Here is a 27090-nt window from a genome sequence, read left to right on the forward strand (position 1 = left end):
GATGACCTTGGTCCAGCAAATGGTGAACTTTTAGTCCAAAGCATGCTTTTACTCCTAAGTTATTAAATTACAACAGCTTTGTCATGGAAAAAAATGTTAAATATAACATGGAGCTTTGAATATAATCTACTTTGAGCACCTTCATGGTTCCAAAATATAAACTAATTGCATATTTATATTATCATTATGTCCGACTAAAAAATGAATTTAAGCATTTTAAGCAGCTAGCTATCGGTAAGGACATAACACAAATCTGACACTACTGCCCTACCATTCAAATGTTCATTTTCAGCACAATATTGCAGATGACACTCTCTCCAACTCTCTGATAAGAGAAGAATGGGCTAGCAGACTGACATCATCATCATCATCATCATCATCTCCTAAGCTTTTGTGAGGCTTTCTGGCTTTGGAAATGCACGAGTGAATGACTGCAGCACTCCGTTCTATTCATCTCTGTCAAAAAAAAAAAAAAAAAGTGCTGTTATGTCAGCAAACATTTTCCAGACACATTAGCTAAAATGTCTAAAACCTGCATTTCCTGAAACAGTACACAATACACGTGCCATGTCCGATTCAATACAAACAGGACTTATTCAAGGGTGTTTTCTTTAGTACATTTACACAATCAGTTGTTTTGTTATAAAGATTTTAGTGTGAAAGAGAAATCCTTTTGGATGTGGCATGACGCTACAATAATTCAGTATATTCTACTGTACTGTTATATTGTATTCTACATACAGTATCTGTATCACATACATACCCAATTACATATAAACATCTAGAACCCATTACAGGTAGACATGTGTTATCAGCCTGCTGTCTGAGGAAATCACACATACAGAGCATTTGTGTGTTCAGACAGCCAATGTGCTCTTTCTTTCTCTGCATGAATAATTGATAGTCAGATGTGAATATAGACAGGATGTCACACCGCTGTGAGCCAACTCCAACCACTGAAAAACGGCACTTGCATTTCTTCTGGTGCACTTATTCCTTTAACAACTGTATCTTAGTCAAAAGGAAACCTTGAAATGGCATGACAAAATCTCAACAGCCAAGGGTGGAATCGACTCGCCATATTTCAATTTTATGAGTGTTACTAAAATTGAATAGTTGCATTCTTACTTTATTAGATTTCCAAGAAAAAAAAGAATAACTTATGTTTACATTTTATAAATTTTTATTTAGAGCTTCATCCAATCATAAAGGTTGTTTAGTTGATTCGAGGACAGAGGTTCAAGCCACAGCACTGCCAAGCTGCCACTGTTGGGCTCTCGAACAAGGCCCTTAACCCTCTGCTCTAGGGGTGCAGTATTATGGCTGACCCCAAACTTTGACCTCAACCTCTAAAGTTGTTATATGCAAGAAAAGGCTTTCCCTGTGCTATAATGTATATGTGACAAAATAAAGGCTTCTATGTATTCAATTCTTCTTCTCACATCCATGCAATATATCTATAGTAGGGACTGAGTTTAGCATTTTAATCATTTGTGTTTAGCGTTCCTCCAATATATACATATCAATATAGAAAACGATCAATTGGGCCAATTTATCATTAGATTTTGTTGTTACACAATCTGTATGTAGTGCTGTAAGCTCTTTGTGAGGTTCTAACCATAGATAGCGAACAAGTATAGAACATGAAGATTACATTTCTGTCTGTACCTTAGTAAAATTTCATAATGCCGGAGTAAGCAAAAACATCCATGAACGACTTTTCCTCTATAGAATGCATAAATTCATTACAAAGCATGTAGCTAACTGCTACTACGACTTTTTTAACGGATTTTTAATGGCTATTTTTAACTAAGTTAGCCATTAGCTTTACTCATCTAGCTTTAACTCCAGGAGCTAACATAAATTGGCTTAGGGAATCAAATTCGAGGTCATTATTTAGATGTTGTTGTTGTTTTTTTACTTAATTAATTAATTAAGTTGTTATTGTCAAATGCAGCATTAGTGATACAAATGAAAAACTTTGAAAGTGATGTTAAATCAAACAGTTGCTTTCAAGCATAAATCATCTTTTAGCAGTTAACAGTTTTCTAACATTTGTACTCTACATCACAATACAAAATCTATTTGAATGTTAAAAAGCACCAAAATTCTGTGTGCTACAGTGTTTTGGGAAAATCTGGCTCTGGCTGCTTTCCTTTCAATCTATGCTCCAGACATAGATTAATTTCATGCTATTACTCCAGGCAGTCTTTTTCAGATGAAACACTGGAAACTGGCCTGGGACACTCGATGCAAAGGCAAAAAAGGGGGGGGGGGGGGAGAGAGATACTAGAGCTTTGGGTAATTTTTTGATATTCCGAAAATGTTTGAGGCCTCGTCCTCTACATAGAGCCCCATGAAATGTAGAATTATTAATTCAGTAGCTGACACAGTCACTCATTGAAGTGAGGAGTGAGACAGTTATTAGGATCGTTCATGCGTAATTGAAGCTGCTGTTTAGCTGGCTATTAGCAACTCTGTGTGACACGGCTTTGTGACTGTGCTATGCATCAAGGCCGTTACAGTCAGGACCTCTCGCTGTTACCATATCGATTTGGCCCTCTCTTCACTAGCGTAAAACTCTCTCTCTCATTCTGTATAATCCTAATGGCTTGCTTTATTCACTCTATTATTCTCTCCTGCCCAGTCTAAAGCTCCAGCAATTTCACACAATACTACAGATGACAGGGGCACAGCGATTGATAACAGTAACAAAATATTGTGGTTATCTGGTGAATTAGACAGCAGGCATTCATTAAAAGGCTTTTCTTCTCAACACTGTACACAAATGTTTACTGGCCCTCTCAGACTCTGGACATGAACCCTATTAAAAACCTGTGCTCTTGTTTAAAGAGCATGTTCATGTTACAGCACGTTCGAAGCCGAGCGATGCTTTCACAGCAGAAGTGCTTTACAAATCAAACAAAAAAGCCATAACAAAGCTATGGGTAAATATATAGTAACAACAACAATAATAATGATGATTTTTAATAATTAGACACCTTAAAGTATTAACCCTTTTCAACCTATTAAAAGACCTATTCAAATACTGAAAAGTAAAAAATCTGTTTTTACAAAGATTTAAACATGGCTTTTGGAGAAGCTGAACTCACAGGGAAATGTAGTTTAGGTCCAACCCCAGAAAAGGGCAGTAATAACCAGAGATGGGGGATTTGAGTCATATGACTTGACTCGAGTCAGACTTGAGTCGCTTATTTGAGACTTGCTTAACAGATATTAAAAAAAAACTCGACTTGACTTTGACTTAACATTCATGACTTGAGACTTGACTCGGACCTGAGTTAAACGACTCCGAGATGGGGAATTGGCTTGAGTCAGACTTAAGTCGCACATTTGAGACTTGAGACTTGCTTGACAAATATTAAAAAAAGACTCAACTTGAGACTTACTTGTGACTTGCACATGTGACTTACTCCCACCTCTAGTAATAACCCTAACCGTAAGGAACTCTCAAAAGAAGCTGATCAGAATATTTATGTGCTCTCGTAAGGAAAGTACAAACGAAGATCACTGACATATTGGGGCATGGCAGCAGAAAGTGTCTTGTAAACATAAAGCAGAATTCTAAAATCTATTCTGAGTTTAATGGGAAGCCAATACCACCAATACAGGGTGATGTGATCCCTCTTTCTTAACCCTAAAAGCCTAATTGCTACATATTGAACCAGCGGTAGGCAGGATAGCACAGTTTGAGGGGGACCAGCATACAGCCACTTACAATAGTCTAACCATGATGAAATTAGCAAGTCAAAATTTACAGGCCTTAGCTGGAAAGAATATGTTTTTTTGGCAACAACTCACAGATGGAAGAAGCAACCCTTAATAACAGCACTGATTTGCTTGTTCTTGTTGAGAAGTAATGATGAACATCACTCCAAGACCTTGTATGTTTAACAACAGAGAACCTAAAGGGAAAATTTTCCAGATAATGAGGACATGGAGGAACCAAAAATCTGAAGTTTTCCCCTTTTGTTTTATCAATAGAATATAAACTACAAATATTTTGCAGGCAGCAGTGGTCTAGTTTTAACTTATAACAGTTCAGCAATAAAGGTCTTATAGCTTAACTCATTTAAAAACATTTGTAAGGAATTAAATCAAAAGCTGGATAGACTTATTTCATATTTGGGGATGGTTTTGTAAGCTGCTCTTAAACAAACAGATAAGAAACAAAACACTATGAAGTCTGCAGTTATTGGATTATAATCAAAGACAAGCTCATGTCAGGCTCTTGCAGAATGTTCCAATGTTTTATTCGTCTTACAGCCCAACACTTATTTCTATTACATCTAAGCCTCCAACAAACAACAACAACAACAGGTTTGTCATACCAAGAACTTGGAAGGTGCGGCATCCTATGAAGACTCCCCAGTGCCAAAAAACATCCAAGACTTACTGTACATAAATGCTAAAGAAATCGATTTGATGTCTTTGATAAATGACAATACTGATGACTAAGGTTTCTAATTAAAATCAATCTATGATAAAGCTTATATTATATGAAGAGTCTGTCATGCGAGTCTTGTGAATAAGTTATAATAGGAACTGTACTGTATTAAATTGAGTGCATTGATGTAAAACCATCAGCTGACACTACTGTCATGAGTTTGCTTTAACGGCATCAAGAGCACTGACTTTAGAGAATTAACAGTGCTGTCGTATGAGTAACATTAAAGCAAGATTCTGACACATGGTTAAAACGGCACATTTAAAATGTTACAGGATTTAAAAATGTACATTTATATCAATTTTCAATCAAAAGCTCTACAGAACTGTAAATGATTCTCATTAGAGTTTTGCCTGAGCCGAGATGTCAAAACTTTGATGTCCGATCTTTCAGAATTTCACACTGTGCAGTCCCAAATGGCAATGGCACACTTACAGACAACAAGGTCAGACAGAAGTTATAGCCAGAAGACAGAAGTTATATAGGCTCTTGGAAATAACCTTAAAACCTTTGTTTTATAACCAATGCACAAACTCCTACTATTCCCCTAAAACAATGTAGAATGAACAAACTAAGAGACAAAGTCAGCAATAGCTATACAAGTCCAAAGAATATAATCTAAAGTGTTATATTAAAATCCAAGGCCAAAATCATACTGTTCCAAGGCCCAAGAAACCACAAAAAAAGAAATAAAAAAGCCAGACTCTTTCTGAAATATTAACACAAAGAGAAAAAGAAAGTAGAAAAGCTGTCAGTAGTTTGAGTCTTTATTCTTCAAGCATTTATAGAAGACATTCACAAAAGAAACATTGTGTGCTTTTATTTTATACAAGAAGTCAAACGCCGTCAAGACAGGCTTCAAAATGCCTTAGAGTTCTGAGTGTCCAACTAATTAGAAGTAAATGAATTGTCTATTTTAGGGAAAGGGTAATATATAAAGGCTATTTGGTTTGAGATCAGAAAGGTACAACACGTAACAATCGCTTTGAAACCATACATCTGAAAATAAAATAAATATTTTAGTAGAATATTTGACTTACAGGTGTTTCTTGCTGCCCAGAAAATCTACTCTTGGTTTGAGCCCTGGGTTTCACCTGTGAAGACTGAATTTGTTGTTAAAAAGGAAAAACCAACATGAACCCCAGAGAGCTGTGTATGGGAGAGCGAGTAATTTAAAAGCTGAGAAAAGAGGAAGAATCGATCAGAGCCATTTTAAATGCATACAACATATTCAACTATCTGAAATGTCCTGTGAAAGAAAAGAAAAAAAGCCACAGGTGTAAAAAGCAACAGACAATGACCATGTTTGCCAAAGAAAATAACAACAGTGGATGACAAATGGTATGATATTCTGGCCCAAATCATCATTGATCGGCCCTCGTGCTTCATTCTGGGCCCACAACAGTTTGAGTGGTAAGAATCTTTAGGGCTTCTCCACACCGTAACTCTCTCAGATGTGGGGAAAGTCAGTGAAGGTGGACTCATCAAACAGCAACACGTATTTCACATTGGCCACAGCCCAAGATTTCAGCTGCTTGCCCTATTAAAATCATTAAAAGCACCATGAATGCTGACCCTGTGTGCACATTTAATTCAGTAGCGAGTTTTGTGTGGTTTTGTTTTTTTGGATACCATCCAGGTTATTGTCCAGACATACCTTTCAGACAGCTTCCGCTTGCAACAACAGTTACTTCTGTTGGATGTGTCATCCTTTGTAGTGATATGCTGACATTACCCTGGATACTGTGGCTCTTGATACACCACAAATACTTGCTGTCCTGGCCACAAATGCACCAGCAAGATGCACAACAACAGTCTGTCCTCTTTTGAACTCTGATATGTCTCTTGTTATGGTGCATGGACTGAGACACTTTATGTACAGCTGTGCTATTGCTCTGCTAATTCAACCTTCACACTCTGCTCTTACTTATGAAGTGAGAAATCAGGCATGCATGTGTGTGAATATAGGCATGAAACCTTCAATGGCCAGTGTTGTCTAATCATGTGTTACCTGTTCCAATAGCTACCTAAATTTGGGTATAATGTTGTTATATCTAGATGTAAAAATCAGAAATCGCAAGCTGGAATTCAACAAAACAGTGCATAGCAACAAAAGAATTAAAAAAAAAAAAAAATTTTTTTTAAAAAGCCATTCCAATACTTTTGGAGGACATGACATGCGCACATGAACACACACAAACACACACACACACACACACACACACACACACACACACACACACACACAAACCCTGACAGCCCTCCACATTCCATACAAGAGAAGCACTTCACTTAAATAAAAAAAATTAAAATATGGATGAATGATCGGTCAATCGACCTCTTAAAGAAAGCTTGCAAATATCTGGCTCCTGCGATAAGAAATTTAAAGTCCATCTCCTAAAACTTTACTGGGAATATTCTGACTCCTGGAATTAAGTGTCATGTTGTCTTTTCTAGATATGCATCTAATTTTATTAATTTATTTACTATAAGAACCAGCAGATTTCCTAAGTTAACCCATCAGCATTTGACAGTTAACACTGGATATTGAAATAATATTCGTTATGTGTGATTGAACTGGAAACACTGGGCATCTAAAGTAACAGTTAATACAAGTGGAAATATTTTTCACTCCTATGCTTGAGAAAATGACTAGACAAGATACAAGACTGCTTGATGTATTGAGCAATAGGACTTATTTAATTCTTAACCCATTTTCACCATCCACCAGCTAGTTTTCCCTTATTGCACAGCAGACTCCACCCTGGGGGATGAGACAAGCGCATGCTTATTTCATGAAGTGCACAGCAGCAACTACATGAGCAGCATTGTTCACAAAGATCTGCATCCCTTTTAAAAGTGATAGGCGTTAGACGGCACGTCCATCTTTAGGACATCGATATTAACCCGTGAAATTATTTCACAATTCGGGAATGCTTATGTGTTACTGTGCAGCTGCACTGAGATGTTAAACACTCATTCAATGAAAGACCATTTAGTTTATTTAGAAATCTCCCACCAATGTCATAATTGTCCTCATGAGCTGTACCTGTACCTTCAGTATATATATATATATATATATATATATATATATATATATATATATATATATATATATATATATATATATATATATAAAGTGCAAATCTTAATGATACAAACAAAAGAATTTGTGTTAAGCTTGAAAGCTATACAACTTTTTAAACAGTCACCACAATTGGAGAATTGGTTAGTGTTATTGTCCTTAAACCTACATGGATGGAATTGTGTGATAGGTTTTTGTAGCTGGTTCAGCCTGTTGTGGGCCTTGTGTTACACTGCACTACACTTCCCACACAGCTTTTGTTGGTACAACATCGCATTCACACACGTCACATTTATTTCAAACCTTCCAAAAAAGCCCCCTGCATATATGTAGTTACAAGCACATATAAATCCAGCTTAATGCCATTCTTTCCACACAGTGAACAAGGCCAATTATGCTCTCCTGGACTCCCAGTGACAGGTGACTCACAATCGGCTACACATATAGCAAACCTTTCTCAGTTCTCATTTCTCACTCACCACAGGTTTAAATACACATTTTGCTGGAGATCTTTTGCAGATGTACAGGTAAATCTCATGAAGCACATGCAACAAAATTGGTACACTCTACAGCTGTGATCATATCATTAATATTTGATCAACTGAAAGTGAGTTATAGGATTAGTTATCGTAACACTAAGCTCAGGTTGCAACATATTACACATGCATAATACAGTTTTTCTATATAAAAGCTATTTTTCTTGCTACTCTCATTTTCACAGCTACAGTTTACAGCAAGTCGATTAAATATTCATTATGACGAAGTGCTACATTTAATATGACATCAGTAACTTTTTTTTCTCCTTACCTTCAACTTACTGGCTCCCTCCACATGGTTGTCGTAGACCAGAACGTTAGCGATCATGTTCTCCCGAGCAAGAGAGGTTCTGGCCTCTCCCTCTAAAGCGTCTGGTGCCACAGCCATGTTGAGCAGAGGATGTGCACATTTTGTCCCATCCCAGACCTGAGCAACAGAAGTAAACTATAGGTGCTAGATTGTCTATAGGTGATAGATAAAGCATTTAACACTTTCAGGGACTATAGGAGGTGGCATCGTCAGACTTTATTGCATTATATTCTAAGGGACATACAGCTAAGTAAGGTGACCTATACTCAGAATTCATTCTCTGCATTTAACCCATCCAAAGTGCACACACACACACAGCAGTGAACACACACACACAGACCGTGAACACACTCTCTAACCATTAGGCCATGACTTCCCCCTGCCACAACTTCCCCGATTATGTGTGTGCATATGCAACTATATGTGTGTCTAAACTTGACTTGTCAAACATACATTAACAGATTTTATTTCACATTCTCCATTTAACTGGAAAGAAATAGAAGGTGCAGTTCTAAAGCCTCGTTAACACTAAACAAATCATTACTAATGAAAAAATTGCAAAAGGGTCAGGGCTTCCAGAAACAGTCAATTAATACTATTTCAAAGCACCGGTCAATCATTCCAGACTCCTATTTACATAAATATCACCCCTTTTTTCTGTTTGATGTGTACATTACCTGAAGCTCTTGACTTGTATAAGCATGATTTTTTTCACATTATGCAACTAAAACATTACTGGATGATTAGATAACTGTGAATGTGCAGGTGTTCCTAATAAAGTGGACTGTGAGTGTGCATGTAATAATTCATGTGGTATGTCATTGTTTGTGAGATAGACACTCAATTTCATCTTGATATTACATTAGGACTAAAAAAAAGAAAAAAGAAAAAAGAAAAATTACAAAAGCAACCATTTCTGTTTCAAACAGCTAAAAGTGTTTAGTGGACTTTGTTCATATAACTCCAAGATAATAAGGATTTAGCTATGGCATTAAAGTGTAATAAATAGTCTTATGTACCGCACCTTAAGCAGTATGCATCTGGTGTCTATGCTGGCTTTGGCTAGCAGCTGGCAGGTCAGATCAAAAAACATCTTCGGCTGTACTGAAGACAAGGGGACAGTGGGCTCAGTGGCCGGAATTTGCCTTGCTGCCCACTGGCGCAGCGCTTCCACTGCACGTTTATCCGATTCACCAAAATGGAAAGTCCTACTTGATGATCGTGGCTCGATAGGGCTGTCAGTCATCCCATCAAATGTGACAGTAGACCAGCCTAAAGTGGTCAATAGGGTCATGGATCCGTTGAACACCTGAGCCTGTGTACATAAATTCCAACACACTCTTAGCAACACTGAATATTTAAATGACTCACATATTGCTTAAATAGACCTTAATCAACAGTAATCGTAGGGATTAGAGCCCATTACAGTGCTTAGCACTCATAAAGTAATTACACCATAAGTGGATGCAATCAGAGAAGCACTTCCAACGGTTTAAATCTAGCCTGGTTAATGTGAATGAGTAAGTCTACCAAAGTTGGTAAATACAGTACAGTCCTCTGACCTTCTCACCTTCACTCTGTGAAGACGAATGATGTCTCCGATTCGGAATATTTTCGGATGGTCATCAAGCCTTTCACTGAAAATGGTGCAGCTCACTTTAGCATCTGACTGGTCTGTGATCTTCAGTGTGGAGCAGTAATCTATAGAAAATCAATGTGTCCATGGTGATCAGGGTGGCTTAGGTGTACAGAACTGACAATATTACCTTACATATCAGCTTCGGTAGTTAATTAAATGGTGAACATATTGAACAAGTGTTTACCTTCGAGCAGTTATCAGTAAAACCGTAAGCACCAATTACACACACACACACACAATCAGCCAGAAGATTAAAATCGTTGACAGGTGAATAGTAAGGAGCAACGCTGACAACAGCCAAAAATTGTTCAGGAACAGTTTGAGGAAAAGGACAAGTTCAAGGTGTTGACTGAGCTTCCAAATTCACCAGATCTCAAAGTGTTAGAGCATCTGTGTCATGTGCTGGACAAAAAGTCCATTTAATGGGGGCCTCACTTCACAACTTGGAGGAATTAAAGGATCTGCTACTAAGGTCTTGGTGCCAGACATATCAGTGGCCTTGTGGAGGACATGCCATGACAGGTCAGAGTTGTTTTGTTGGGGACTGACACAATTTTAGTCTGGTTGTTTTATTGTTATATAAAAAGGTATCTATTGATATTGCTATTTATCACATGTTGCCTATATTGACATTGGTTTTAATTTTGTTCTTTCTATTAACTGATTCAGATCAAGAAAGTAAAATGTTCAGTGCACAGAAAACGATTACAATAACTAATGGGTACAATATGAGGATACCTGGTACAAGAGAGTCTAATAATCAGTCTTATCGCACTCAGTAGTGCTTGTAGCATCATTTGCAGGTTAAATTAATATCAATAAATATTTCAAGGAATGATTGAGTACCTAAGCATCAGTCTCATTACAGCACAAACGCTGCCAGATGGAGAATCTGTGATTCATAAGGTTAATTCATTATTCAATTGCAAACTGTTATTTGCTTTGAACGCAGCGAAAACCTGTTGAAACGGCAACAAAGCACTCGCATTCATTTTCTACTCTCAGCTTTCCTTGCTCTCCTTGAATGAGGGAACAGAATTAAGTAGAGGAGAAAGAAGTGAAATGTTGCAAAAAATAAACAAACATTTTTAATGTTTAACGATAAGAAGCGTTAAATCAGGTTTACTGTTTCAAAACTGAAACGCTGATTGTTATTTCTGCTATGACCTTTTACTTACAGCATCGATTTAGAATGAAGTGTTTGCCTCTTTGGGCAGAAAACATGTGCACAATGCCCAATCCTGCGTGCTGATTAAATTGGACAAGAGCCTGGACTTTCTCTGCTCATCTCAATGATCCATCGACAGGAGCCTTTGACTGAAATAAGGATTGATTTTCAGGACTTTACAAGATACCGGCAAGACACATCCTTTAAAAGGATCAATTATCTGAATGGGTGGAGGTACTGTACACACAATTGCAGTTTGAAGCCAGAGATGTCTTCAATGGGAAAGTGAGAAAGTATATACATTTCTCTCCATGTTCAAGTGGAAGAGCTCTAATTTGTTTGTGCTACTGTATCAAATCGCTTGCTGTAACCTACACCACGTCCCATGGATTAGAAGGATTTTATGCTAGAGTCTCAGGCTGAAGGATACATAAAGAAAGGAGAGATGGGCAAGAAGGAAAAATGGTCAGAATGAACTAAGAATTTTATCAAAAGGACTGTGCATTCATGAGTTCTTTAAGAGGGTTCAAAGTAGTGAACATACTTTGATCATGTAAGGCCTATGATTAGTATGAAAGCTGAAGATGACTGATGCCTGATAAACATGAACCACTGCAACCAACACACATCCGTTCTAAAGCCCCCATTCAGACTTCCACATATAATGTGACGAGTGTCCAACATCCAGAACCTCCGGAGGCATCAGTCTATTTCCCAAGTGCTGTTTCAAACAGGATGTGGAACAGAACAACTCAGCTTACTACCTCAGTGTATTATCTAATAACAGCATGATGTAAAGTGTGTTGTGTGAAATAGATCAAAATGATTTGCCAACTATAATTTTGATTCATTAATGAACATGGCATTCTTTTCTAAGTAGTTATAAGTAAACTTGCAGAACATCACTGAGACAATTTAGGTCATGTTATCATTTACAGCGCAACGCAAAAACATTGTTTTTTTTCTCCAAACAAGGAACTCAATCATTTAAAAACCACATCTTGCCATTTTCCTGGGAAACTGAAAAGCATACATTTATCTCAAAGGCTCCCATGTTGGAAAATGTCACAAAGCACCATGAGGACACCTGAGACGCCTGACTCAGTGCTCCAAACATAAAGACCTGGGGGGAAAACCTTCACCACATCAACCGTTATGTTTTTCTTCACGTTTTTAATTAGATTGTTATTATTAAGAGTAAGATTATGTGCAGTGTCAGATCATACACAAAGACTTGAATGACTGTTACTATAGAAATGATAAGGTATTAGAATGAATAATATAAAGCCTGTACTCTTTTACAAAATGAACCCACACCATCTGGTCAATCAACTGTACACACGGTGTTAAAAACACGTTTAATAATTACTGATGGTTTGATGATTATGAAAGGACAATGAAGGACTGACATCGTTGATAGAAGGTGGAAACATTATTTAAATATATTGTTAGCCTGCAAACAATTACAGCATATTTCACAGGACAAATCAGTGCTCTCTCTTTCTCTATATACTGTCTGTGTGTGTGTGTGTGTGTGTGTGTGTGTGTGTGTGTGTGTGTGTGTGTGTGTGTGTGTGTGTGTGTGTGTGTGTGTGTGTGTGTGTGTGTGAGATGCCTGAGCTGCTACACCACTCAGACGTATATTGATTATGGACGCTGATTTGAAGCACATAAAAGTAAAAGTTTTCTAATCCTGTCTAAAAACAAGAAAGTATCTACATGTAAAATAAATAAATAAATAAAATAAATAAAAAAGATTGGGGGGGGGGGGGGGGTTGGCACGGTGGCTTAGTGGTTAGCACGTTCGCCTCTCACCTCCAGGGTCGGGGTCCTTCTTCAACAGCACAGACATTGGTCACAGCTGAACTTGAAATGATTGAAATCCTTTATAGTGATGTAACATGTTTTGTCAGTAACATGTTTTGTTCCAATTTATTACAAATTTGTTTACGGATTTCTCTTCAGATGATAAAGCAGAAATAGAAATGGTAAAATGGTCGAATAAAGGTGATGCTTTATATTTAAATTCCCTTTACTGACATTAAATAACGCGAGTTAAATTGCTGAATGACGTTAACATTAATGTTCATCAGTGAGCATCTATGTTCAGAATCAACAGGTTTAAGAAGTTTGCAGTTGTTAGCAGGCAAAACTCACTACTGTGGCTGAGAAACATGCTGAAGAGTAGAACCAGAGTTCAGTAAGTTATCAGCATTCACAGACAAGTTGTTAAGTTAATTTTTGCTAATTTATGCAATACTCAACAACGCAGGTATATTTAATTCAAATTTAAACAAACACTAATTAATACATATACTACATACACAAACAAATATACAGATAGGCATTACTTTGCATTTATGTGACGATTAGAGACTGTATGTAGTTTTGGGTATTTTACTGTATGCTTGTATAAATGAAAAATTTATAACTGCTAGCTATAGAGCATGCAGAGACACTGTGGAGATCTTTCCCTTAGCCTCAGCATGAGCTTAAGGGCACAAACAACAATGTAACCTTAATACTGCATTTTGGGGACTCACCTGTGCCTTTGGTGGGAAAAGGCTGTTTGAAGAAGGTCACCACACCATAAACGTTCACAATTCTGCTGGGCTTCAGTTCACTTAAACGGACATACGTGTACCTGGACTGAATGTAGAGAAAAGCGTTATGTAGAGGAATAGCGACGTGCATGAATAATAAACACAAGCACAGGAGCTTACTGTCAGCTTCTCCTGAATGCAATCTTGTAGCACCGGGGTGTAAAAAACTTTCCCAGTCAAACAGTAGCTGTGAAAAGTTTGAACACACCTACACAGAGAAGGCTTTTCTTTACTTTCGACTATTTTTCCTGTATTGAGATAATCTGGAATACATCTAAACTATGAAAAGAATTATGCAGTGACCAAAGTCGAAGTCTTAATAACAGCTTGGCCCACTGCTGGCGCTCTGTCAGACTCTTTATGAGGGGACCAGCTGGGATAGTTTCCCAACAGACTTGCTGATGTGCCCACATATGTTCAGCACTCAATGGCTGCTCTTACTAAGCTAGGAACAAATTAACTATTTGCTGGGGGCATTTCTATGAACACAAATTTGAAAGGTGCCATATAAATAAAGATCATTCAGGATAATGAAGATTCTTCGTCCTCTTCTTCTTATTATTATTATGACTTGATATTAAGATATCAAGTCTTCATATTTGTTGAATTTGAAGGATATGCCTTTAGGTCACAAGTTCTCCCTGATTATGAAAAACATATTTGACACATTCATGTCTTTACAAACTTTAGACTGGTACCACAAGTGATGTGAAGGCAATTTGTACCACAGTTCAACCACACATTATTGTTCTGGAAAATACCACATTAACATAATGGAGTAGGCTCTCAAATAGGCCAGGCAAAAATCATGCAAGTGGAAGCTTTTTGCAAAATGCTAAAACGTTTCTATTATTTAAACAAGAACGAAACCAGCCGGTAGCTTGGCAAGGACTAGATATGGCTGTGCTTCCTTAAAGAAGAGCACTGAGCTTGAAATCGGTTGCAATGCCTCCAGCTACAGCAGATGATTATAGTAGTCATTTAAATGGAAACAGTTTACAAACATAATTTATGGATTTTGAGTTCTACTTGTAATGAGAGTGATCCCATCCATAAACACAAATAAAAGCACTCCTTCGAAATGCAACTTTGCAGATAATTGTGGTGATATATTTTATCTGCAACAATTGCTACTCAACAAATATGCAGTGGAGAAGCAGCATTACCTGGATTTTATATAAATTGCTCCATTTATACCACAGAAACTTCACCAAAATGGTTAGAAAGGATGTGACTGGGATTAGTCAGCTGCCTAATATAAAACTGCAATCTGTTTGATATAAAAGGAATAACGGCACACACGGGGAAGCGGCTGCCGTCTCATACTAGCTGCTCTTTACATATAATCAGCTTGTTCCTTGCCAAGAAATGTTTTGGGTAAAAAAAAAAAAAAAAAAAAAAAAAAGCACACTGGAATAAGCACACTTTTAAACATATTAGCCATATTTCTTCTTCGAAATGTAGTATCAGACTTAGTGCTGCATTTAGGACGATATGCAAGCAAATACAGTACCTCTGAGCTGACAACAGCAGGCCCAGCAGAGACAAAAGATGAGTACACCTGCGAAACACACCGCATGAACTCAATCGTATGCAAATACAACAAACCACAGAGGCAGTGTTTTATCTTCTTTTGGTTAAAAACAAGCCAAGTTACTCAAAGATTGTGGAGTTCAAACAGAAAGGCATGCCATTGTTAGGCTCAGATACTCACATGCACACAGGCATCAATGCTCCTCATCTCCAGAAGACATGGATGCAGCCTGTCAGTCTGTTCAGTGGGTGACTTGCTGATGGTGAAGCCAGACAATAAAACAATGTCCTAGAGCAATATCAAGTGAGACAGACAAAAGATCATCAAAAACAGCACAATGCCAGTACATTGATCTTAAGCTTGGGGATGGGAATGAGCTCAGGGAATCAGTTGTGTCTGGTTTTATGGACTTCAGTGAAGCGGGGGCCTTCGAATCTTATTTATAAAAAGCTGGAATGACTGCAGACTTTCATTCCAGTCGAACAGGAGAACCAGCTAATTGTTGTTTGATGACCAAGGTCAAGAGTTTAAACACAGCTATTATACAAAACAAAAACTTTCATTTGCTCCAAACTTGTACCTGTTTAAAGTCCCCCCGAAACAGTTTTTTTTTTTGCTGTGATTTGATTCTTTCGTTCTGGAACATCGAGTCAGTGATGAAGGATGTCAGTGGTGAGGATGTGTTGTACTGCTTGAGTGACTTACACAAGTTAGTTATAGGCCACACCCACAAATCTAAACAGTCCCGGCAACTGCTTAACCAACTAGCTGAATACGGAGAACAGCAAAGAGATTAACAATAGCCTTTTATTCCCTATTACCGATGGAGAACCTTAACAGTGTATAAAGACGGAATTGTATTCATATTCAGCCCTGAACAGCTGCAGATACACTGTAATATAGGTGTCTGGAACACTAAGGTACAAGGACACCAAGAGATAAAACACCAATTTTGATTTGAGTGGCATTTTAAACTTAACATGGTGCGATGAACCTTGATGTTGTTACGATAGCTCACACTATTCATTCTTAGCGCCTGCTGCACTTCACTCTTTGGTCTGGAGAACATGGATCATAGACGATTTTTTTTTTTACAAAAGCACATAAACCTGGAAACAATCATGAAATTGTGTGCAGCAGCCCAAAGACATTTAGCACAACATGCAGTCACCATGCAGTTAAACAAAACCCATGACATAAACTTTCACATGTGATGTAAGGACAATCCACCAAACCTCATGGCCAAAATGTTAACTGGTGCCATGCTGACTTTTTTTTTGTCAGGACACAATCAGGTGCTACATGATTCATCCATTTTCCTAACACTGTGTTAGTGTAACTAGTTATGTAGTCATTACATTATGCTGACTTCCACTTTTTAGGCTTCTTGGCAGCACATTGGAGCTTTGACTAGCTAATGAATTTATCATCGTAGAGTCCAGAGTGTCACTTGCTTGGCTGGAACAAGTTTAAAATATTTTCCAATTCCAATCGACAGGTTGTTATTTCAGTTCAAATCATTATCTGTTTAAAGAACCATATTAACCCATTTGAAATAATTACGATTTGTAAATGCCCCTGACAAAGTTCTCCAGCTGTACTCCAGTCTCTCTATATGGACAAACATCTGCTGTAAAACCTTTTGCTTCTTCAGTGAGCTAGCTTCTTTGCCACACCCATGTACTAATCACACCTGGGCATTTATTCACTGTCTGCAACCGTTTTAATGACAGAGCAATGCGTCTCGCTCTCTACACACAAACATATTTGAAGTGTATGCCTCCTTTCTGGAAGGAAATCCTTCTTTATGAATGCAGGAAAGCAAACTGGCTAAGTGGAGCGTGCCGCCTTTATAAAAGCCGCTGCGTGTCTACTGTAATCACGTCCAGGGTTTTAGCATCAGCTCACATTACAAAAGAAGTGCTCTTTCCACAGGCTATCTGGGAGCTTAGCCCACTCCACAAACAAGAAGCCAGCGAGTCACGCTCAGCATAACACCAACAATAACAGCGAGGATAAGGCACAGTGGAGGGCTCCTGATGAAAAAGCGGCTCTTGGACTAATGAACAAAACGAGAGATAAGGCAGTCACGAGGGCTTGAAAGGATAGGAGGACAGGATCCAGAGAGCAAAAAAAAAATGCAGTGCATTTCATAAGGCAAAGCAGCAAGGTTCAGATTAAAAGACATGTCTCTCAGGGAGAATTGTTCTGTCACACAGCCAGCAGGGAGGCAATCCAAACTATGGTGATCGTGTTGTGTTTTTATTTTCAATGCAGCAAATCTGTTATAGTACTGCAGTGCTTTCTCCATCATGTTCCCACAATTATTTGCTTCAGAATACCCTTTGCTTGTGACTTGTTGGAGACAGAAGGATTTAATTACAGGCCTCGGTGAACAATGTACTGTTCAAATTCATCATAAATACTACTTCTTATTTATACAAACCTTTTTAAAACATACTAAGAGTGGAACTCCCATTGGCTAAAAGTATTAAGTATAATCGTATTATGCTCTAATACTATTCCTGCACAGCTCTTTCTTTACTAATGGTATTAAATTTAACTAAGTCGAGCTTAGGGATTGCCCGTAAGGAGACTCATAAACATCACCATAGGTTTCATAAAAGGTACTTTTAATACGTCAAAGCAGAGGCTTACCCCTTGTCTGACAGTCTGTGAGAAGTCCTTCGCTAGCGTACCAAAAAAGATGACATTGATTGACGTGTCTTTATCTGGGAAATAAAATGTAAAGAAAAAAAGGGAGAAAGAAAAAAAGCTACATACGTTACAGTATATACACTTAAGACTTGAGACATTTCAATTACTACAAAGAAAGAATGAGGAGCCAATGCATTAACCACACCATGCGTTTAGGTTAGGTGTGCACAAAAAATGTTCATGTAATTACTGGAACCACATCCTGCGTGCACCTGAAGTGCAGTGAGTGTACAGAGTGCACAAAAGAGAAGAAATGACATCAGGAAGCTAAGCTGTAAGGGAAGAACTAATGATTGGCACTGAAGTTGCAGCAAACAGGAACACATTTTCCCCTAATCGAATGTTTATTATTATGTACTAAATATTAAATTCACAAACAAATTCTGACTAAATCTATAAAAATAAACAGACAGGAGGTGGGAGTCATGGTTACACATGCTGTCACATTACACATACGCCATGATAATCATGACTGTTTTCCATCTACAAGAGGCTTAGAATTGCCTTGAGCAGAATTTCACAGATTATTTACATTATGAAGGACATACCTTGCACATGGGACGCTAACATGTATAGCGTTACCTTTGCACAGCCAAAAGAATTTGTAATGTTTGTAATAATATTCAGGCTGCAAGAAAGTATTATATTTTGACCTGCCCTTGCTGGGAGGGGGGGGGGGGGGGGGTGAAAGAAGATTGCTTGTGTTTGCTTAAAGTATTTTTAAGTGATTAAGCAATTCAAGCATGAAGAGGGTCAAAGTTAACATATCTCTCCTATTGACCCAAAATTGGTAATCTCAAGCAAATGTAGATTCCCTTTACATGAAGGAGCCCTGGTTTACATTCAAATCCTCAGGTCTGATGCAGCAGAACTATACAAAGGGGAAGCAGGACAAGCAGCTCAGACCGCATTATGCTTGAGAATATTAGCATTCTCATAATAATCTGCGACCATGCCTCTGAGGATCAAGGAGTTCCTAGCTTTCCTCTAGCTCTGAAACGGCATTTTCTCTGTGGGATTAAATTGATTTGTGCTGTCTATCATAAACCTGGTAGTGCCTACTCTAACCTCGGAATCAAGGCCAAAGTTCCAATATAACTACTCGCTTCATGACAGCCTGCATTAAACAGCCTTATTGGGCATTTTAATCAGAAGCTCACCTTGGATAGCAGCCTTTAGCATGTGCTCTCTCTGTCTGCTAGACACTACAGGGCCCTTTTGAACCACTTCACCCTGTGAAAACAGAACAAAGACACACACGGTGCAGTCAGGCAGCTACGGCTTTGCTGTTTTTCTAAGCTGATTCGTTTTACTTTAGTAAAAAAAAAAAGTCATAACATTAAGGATGCCAATTTGCTACCTTAACACTCCTTTGCACACAGTCAGACGTGAGCTTGAGGTCTGATATGGAGATCCGCTGGAAGTGCTGAGGGAGACTTGTGTCCAGATCAGAAGCGCATTTCACTGTGTGGATCGGCATTGCTCTTAGGATCTGTAATCAAATCAATGACAAATGTGCGCATGAGCATTTTGGCACAGACAACACAGTAATGTAAAACTCAGTGAAAACTAAATCACAGCTTTTCACCACTTTGACAAATTCACACACACACACACACACACACACACACACACACACACACACACACACACACACACACACGAAAGTGCAGTTCATTAAATCTCCTGTATAATAGCCTTCTATATAATAATGACATATGGTCCAATGATCTAAATACATATAATTTTAGCCTTATTCACAGTATGTGATATAACTCTATAACCTCTATGATATAACTAGAAACTCTCACAGCATAAGCCACTGTCTAGCAGGTATCTTTTCCTGCAAACTCGGATGTTTACTTTACACACGCCGATACGATCACATTACTATATTATTATTTTATTTATAGAAAAGTACAAATAGGAAACGGTGGCATATGAGAAAATGTTCCAAGCCGACAGTTGCTGTCATTATAATGGGCAATTTAATCAGCTCTCGGGATTACACTCTTTGCTTTACTTTCCTAGGTGAATGCACAATGTAGGTGAAATTTGAAAAGATTTCCAAAACATCCATCATTCTGTGATTGCTGTAATTTGTGATTGCAAAAGTGAATACGAATGTGAACGCCGATTATAATGGAATCCGAGTAACATCGTTTTCTCTGTGAGACGACCTTGATAAAGGCAACTACATACTCTTTCGGAAGGCTTTAGACATTGGCCTGGATACTAAGCATGCAAGATTCTTATTTCTTTGTCATGTCATCGGTCAGACCTTTTCAGAATGGCAGTGCCTTACAATATATTCAATCCGACTGGAAAACCTGCAAGGTGTCATAAATTGTCGGCTGCATTAGTTTGTCCAAAATTGTATTTCTTTGGGGATCATACCGATGCATTTATTGACCGAAACATCCTAAGAACGCACAGAAAGCAGACATATTACTCTGAGCAGAATAATAAAATACCTCGGTAGAGAGTTCATTTGTACACTGCAAGCTTCTGCGATATCAGTATCACTATAATGTTTAACATGTGATATACATGTGATGTTGCGTTAGTGTGTGTCTTAGTGTTAGTATTAAGGCTGCACGATTTAGGGAAAATGTCATATTGCGATTATTGAGGTCAATATTGCGATTGCGATATAATAAACAAATGGTATCATGAGTCAACTTGCTTGGTTCTCAAGGAAAATGCACACACAGATTAAAGTAAATTACCAACTTAAATGCAAGTTATACATGGTATTGCACACACCATTATTGATGATATTTCCCTTACATATACATTTGCTTTTTAGCCTAATTATTAATTTTGATTATGATGTGATTGTGACAGGGGAAGAGGTTTCAGGTGTGGGGTGCTGAGTTTTTTCTGTCACCACTTTTGAATAAGAAACAATATCAAGGCTATAAAACTTGTCAGAACGCCACGAATCACAAAGGTATCAGTGGGAAGTTGAGAACATTCGTTTAAACAGTACATACACTCGAACTTGACTGCACATCACATTTTTTACTTTACTGATACTGCTTTTAATCGTAATGCAAAGACCGGTCATCGGGACATAAGCTGTCATGTACAATAAAAGCGCCTGCGCAGCGACAGGAATATAATTTAACGCAAAAAGCCGCCTAGACGGTGGACTTGCGCTCAGGATTTTTTAGTTTTATTTTTTTTGAGCGGCGTGTGGACGAATTCTTTCTATGCACACACTCTTATTTCTTGATAACAGACCGCTGCTAACTATAACACACCGTTGCCATGAAAAACAGAGCGATGGAATGGACACACAGGATTCTAACCGTAGAGACGGAGCGCACTATTTTCTTTAGCGGAAGCAATACAATTGTTCAGCAGTTTCATGTTGCAGCCACAGGTGTATGAGACCTGTAACTTGAGCAACAGTGCGAAGCCGCGAACTCGTTCTGAATATTTTAAAGGCGTAACAGCTGATGAAATAGCAGACAATTGTAGACAAAAATGAAGAGAGATTTTATCTTAGTTTTTATTTTATACAAAACATTTTTGTCTCGTCTTTTCTCGTCAACAATAATGCATGTTAATTTAGTCTTAGTCAGCGTTGTTGGACAGTGGTGCAGTCTTGTCATCGTCTCGTCTTAGTCATGAAAAAAAGTTTGTTGACGAACATATTTCGTCTCGTCTGACGAAATTAACACTACATATAACAGAGGTAGCATTTTTTCTGGCCACCAGTTCAGTGTCCATCTTCTCGGCATCCATCTTTACCCGTTCCGCTCTGCACACCGGAAAAAGTCACGACATGACCATCTGCGCCACACGTGCCACTGCCTAAACTGAAACTCGCTGGTCTTTTTTTTTTATTAGCGGATAGCGGTGTAGTGTATGAAATACGCAAACAGCTTTAAGAGAGAATGGGTTGTCATGTCCACACATGCATTTATTTATTTCATAAAATCGCAGCATTTTGCATCATATAATCGCACAGGCTTAATATCGCGATTGCGATATGATTAATCGTGCAGCACAAGTTAGTATGTGTGTGCTTTTTTTTTAGTAAGTACATTTTTTCCACCACCTCAATAAAACACTGGAGGAGGTGAAAAGATATCATTGCCTCTTACCTGCCAGCTTCACACCTCTCAGAACTCATGTATATTGCTTCACGGTTGAAAGAATAACGATGCACACTTTACACAGCACAATCAATTCCCAATTATGAGTTAGCAATTTATTTCAGCAACATTAAAAGCACAAACATCTCACATGGTCAGAGACTACAATTTAAAAAAAAAAAAAAAAAGACTTCCTAACAAATTCCTTGTGGAGACGTTAATGTGGAGACGTCACTGCCCTGCTAAAAGCCATTTAGTTCCAGTGGTATTCTCCAGACATAATTGATTATCAATATCGATTAACTGGAAATGCGATCTAGATACAGCTTTTGTTTCCACAAACAAAAATCGAGTTAATTGACTAGTTAAGTTGCGGTTACATCTAGCTACAAAACAAACTTCCTATCCTAAAACAGCAAGTGGAGTAAATCTAGAACAACCCCTCAACGGTCATTTTATAGATCCTGACCTGTTTTAAACTGGCCTTAGCTTCCACTAACAACATCAGATGACCAGAGAGCTCTTCCTCTGCCCCAGGTGCTTTAAACTCTTTAGAAGTGTACAGACAAACCACCAGCCACAAAGCCAACTGGGATTAATACATGACGTCTATCAGAACCTCGATGTTATAGTTTAGGCTTAAAGTACAAATCGATAGTTTAAAAGGTGCAATATATTATTATTACACTTGTACATATAACCTAATAAATAAAAGTTATTTGTCACTGATGATGGGTTATGCCTTGATTATAGGCGTTATATATAATATATAAGGATTATATAATTCTAGCAGGACACAGAATAAGTGATGCTAATGTCAGGAAATAAGCACTCTTACTTATAACCATAAATCAATAGAAGTTTCATTTTGTTATTATATATTATTATTATAACTTGGCTTCCAAGCACCTGAACTCTGAGCGCAATTGAAACTGTACAATGACCCGACAGTCCTAGTCACCTAATTGGAAGGGAATGGGGGCCAAGTGGGATGGGGCGAGGGGAAAAAAAAGAAGTTCTTAATGTCAGAAAACTGGGGTGTCTTCACAGATAAAAATGCAGACCCAAAAAACACGATTTATTCACAAAACATAGCACAAAACGGAAAACAACTGGGGAAAGAAACTTGGGGAAGGAAAAGAACTCGAAACTCAAAAGACTACAAAACTAATTACACAAACTGGGAAAAACCGAACAGAGACAATGAAGATGAAGACAACACGATGACAAGGATTCCGCTGTGCCAAAGGCTACGCAGCAGGGATAAATAGGGAAGACAATAAGGCGGGAAGGAATTAACACTAAGGCAGGGCAGACACGTGAACACAAAATGTAAACAAAAACACATGGCACAAGACGCAACTGCCAGAACCAACAGGTAAATGTCCAAGCATGATCCTGACACTTAAACCCTTAACCAAATTAAAAGAATTTAAAAGAAAGGATTCAAACATGTCAAGTTAAGGATTCTGGAAATTCTAAGCAAGATTGCTTGAAGAGACTCAAAAAGAAATGTGTTTATCTGTGAAAAACAAGCCATTAGATTCTATTTCAAACAATCTGAGAAACGAAATAACAGGTAATTACAAGGTCGGACACATTTCAACAGTTTATATAACACGTCTTCCTCTGTGATGAGAGGAGCATGTTACACATTGTTAGATGAATTAACTGAAATGGTTGAGCCTATGAATATTCCTCTGCCCCTCTCGCCAGCTAGTAATTGAAGCCTTCGGAATGGAACACAAAAGGAAAGAGACCAGCTCGGAGTGAATTAGACATTATTGTTCACAATGCACAATAAAAAAAAAAAAGAGAGAAGAAGATTCTAGACATAATGAGCGTAATGAATTCCCTATTGGACATCTTCACGCCAAACAAAGATCAATTAGCCTAAACTAGATTCAAGATTTTATTACAAATGGCCTATATAAAATAAGTGCAGTCTGGCTTGAAGGGCAGCAGAGATAGTGTTTAAAGCTGCAGTGTGCATTCTATAACATGGGCAGGGTTTGTTTGTTTGTTTTGGCAGGATTTTCAGATATTCACTTAACACTGTGCTTTGTGCAGCTCTGAAACTCACAACACATACATTTGTTAATTACCTAAAAGACAAGCTCAACACAAAGACGAGATGAAGACAAATTGGATCAAATAGCAAAATACAGAAATTGGATTATGGCATACAGCGGGAACACGGATCTGACAGTAAAAATTTGAACACCAAAAAACAGCCTTGTGCATTTTTCTTTTTCACTCTGCAGTTTTAACTAGTTAACTAGCTACAGTATCACAGCTATAGGTGAATCATACAACAGTGTAGCACATTACATTTAAATCTGGCTACACACCACCAAATGAAAAACTCTGGTTTGCTAATGTTCTAAAAAGTCAGTTATTTTGTCATATTTGGCTGTTTAATCTCATCCCCTGGGCAAAGGTGAACAAAAAAAAACTACTAACCTGCACACAAATGCTGATTCCCTAATGCATCTGGACTACTGCTTTGTCCAACCCTGGTACACCATTAGTGTCATTACAATTTAGACATATAATGCACAGTAAGCAGTCTAGGACACCCACAGACTGCCACCGTCATAATTACCTTAAATGCATTTTAACAAATTAAATGCTGAGAGAAGCGCACAGTGCAGTTGTACTAGTTGGGCAAAGAACACAACCGAAACAATTTGCAAAAACCCAATTTTCTTCAGCATTGGGAACCTCTCCATATAGAGACTACAATTGCAAGGTACTGAGAAGGACATTTAGTAAAGTGGCCCATGCTGCACACTTCTCCATGGCACAAATTAAACTGACAGCTTAAAGGCTGTGTCCCAATCAGCATACTCAAGAGAGTGGCAGGTCAGTACGACAGCTGATGGTGTAGTTGTCCACCTGAGCAGTTAACTCAGAGAAGGCACTGTAAGGGCTGCAAATTATAAAAGAGGAGAAAGAGGGTGCACCAGAAAGTGTCTGAGAACAGTGGCAAGATAGTGTTTGCAAACAATAATGAATAATAATAATAAATCAATCTCTATGCTATGACACAGTTAATCTAGATCAGACTCTCTCTCCCTTCTCTGTAGGTGTTTGGCTTTTGCTCACTATTCACATTGATAGCAGCAGCCAGAATTTTATGGCATTTAAATGTTACATTAATCATAACGTTTAAACTCGACAGACTTTTTTTCTGCCTAAGGTTATGGTGTGATGATATATGAGGAATAACTTGCACCAAATCAGGCCCAGATCAAAATGCTTGTTTAAAAATATTTAACATTTCTTCCACAATTGTATTATTGGACCATATTAAAACACACAGCTTTCCATTTTGTATCCTCGGTTGATAAGCCTAACATTTTACCCGGCATTTTTTAGTTTAATTGTACTCACCGTCCACTAGGTTTGGAACACCTTTATATTCTTGCAGTTATCAAATCAGCCAATCATATGGCGGCAGCACAGTGAAAGAGTCATGCAGATACAAGTCAAGAGCTTCAGCTGACACCAATCGTCAGAATTAGGGAAAAAAAAAATCTCTGCGATCTCTGTGGCTTTAATTTTGGTATGAATATTTCTGCCAGATGGGCTGGTTGGAGTATTTCAGAATCTGCTGAACTCCTGGGATTTTTACACAGTCCCTGGTGATTAAACAGACGGGTGCATTCAACTTCCATCAGCTACTACCGTAGGCAGCCAAGACATCATGACAGAGTAAGCCAACCAGGCTGATAGGAAGTGCTCTGCAGTTGCATGGAAACCATAAAAAAAGACAATATTGAGTTCTGCATTATGAAGTTTAAACCTTTCTACCAGCTTTGTGAATTTACATGCATCATAATCATTGCGGTCTATGTTTATCTGAATGCTAAGTTAAAAAGGTCCAACTATTACAATTACAAACAGCACATAGGATCTTTATTGATGCTGGTGATTTCAGTTATGTCACATTGCACACTACTATACTTGTATTTCATCAAAATGACTATCTACAAAGACGATAAAATAACTATATAAGAAGAAAAACTAAATGGATCAAATTTACACCAATGTTACATAAGACTACAGCGCACTTCTAATTAACTCTCCCTGTTTCTACTCCCAAATAAAGTCCTATCATAAAACATGTCAAGGGTAAAGTAAAGTATATAAAAGTGTTGCTGGAGGGAGCAAACTCCAATCCAGCATCAGATCCAGCACACAGACCAGACTGTGTTTGTACACCCTGGCCTCCGTGATGTTCTGCATCAGTGGTTGTGAAACTAGTCACATTCCCCAGTAAGAAGCTATGGATGTATGAAGAGGTCCACCTTATACTGAGAGTTTAAGATGCTAGTCTTTGATCCAGAGAAAGCTTAGAGCTCATCCAGGGCCAATCTGAGGAGAATCAGGAAAAAGTAAAAACTTCAACTATGTCCCACAAAAAAAGTTTCAGGGTGCCCAAGCCCTCACTAACTAAAAACCAAACAAAAATTCTTCTTAAATCAGTTATGCCTTGCTCCTTGATGAGCTCAAAATCTATGCATGCTTTAATTTTGTGAACAAAAAACATTGCATTAAAGCTGAGCTCTAATTCAGTGCCCTGCTGCTTACACTGTCTACCAGTGATGTGTGCTCCACCCTGACAGAATGAAGCAACACATGGCTGCTGGCCTGCCAGTGTTGTCGGCCAGATGCTCAGGGCCTTTATAGAGTGGTTGGCAGGGGTCTTCATAGTGGATTCCAAGCTGGCCCAAGCAGTGCTCCATACCCACTCCAAAACTGCCACCATTGTGTCAGTGCCAAAAACATTCTGCTGCCAAGGCCCCTATGACGTCTGTCATTTCACCCTCACCCCCATCCCCAAGTGTTTTGAGATGCTGATCCTTTTACCCTTGGAAATCCTTTCTGCCCTCAACATTGTATCACTGCACGTCAACA

At 38.2% G+C, this 27090-nt stretch overlaps 1 protein-coding gene across 4 annotated transcripts in view; it reads right to left on the bottom strand.

Moving 5' to 3' along the window:
• The window catches only part of pot1 (protection of telomeres 1 homolog), a 38425-nt gene that overhangs the window by 7049 nt on the left and 4286 nt on the right, over window positions 1-27090 (bottom strand). For 3 of the 4 annotated variants that reach the window (XM_027173468.2, XM_027173469.2, XM_047819820.1), the window contains 9 exons: window positions 19422-19553; window positions 19222-19294; window positions 18002-18075; window positions 15524-15631; window positions 15323-15370; window positions 13750-13855; window positions 9970-10100; window positions 9424-9714; window positions 8361-8516 (listed from right to left, as the gene is read on the bottom strand). In XM_027173468.2, the coding sequence (XP_027029269.1) occupies window positions 8361-8516; window positions 9424-9714; window positions 9970-10100; window positions 13750-13855; window positions 15323-15370; window positions 15524-15631; window positions 18002-18075; window positions 19222-19294; window positions 19422-19541 (1107 nt within the window). In that variant the 5' untranslated portion in view covers window positions 19542-19553. Of the gene's footprint in view, window positions 1-8360; window positions 8517-9423; window positions 9715-9969; window positions 10101-13749; window positions 13856-15322; window positions 15371-15523; window positions 15632-18001; window positions 18076-19221; window positions 19295-19421; window positions 19554-27090 lie in introns of those variants that run through there. The other variant, XM_047819821.1, reaches the window with a different exon arrangement.

Source organism: Tachysurus fulvidraco, chromosome 10, assembly GCF_022655615.1.
Source record: "Tachysurus fulvidraco isolate hzauxx_2018 chromosome 10, HZAU_PFXX_2.0, whole genome shotgun sequence".
Classification (NCBI taxonomy): Eukaryota; Metazoa; Chordata; class Actinopteri; order Siluriformes; family Bagridae; genus Tachysurus; species Tachysurus fulvidraco.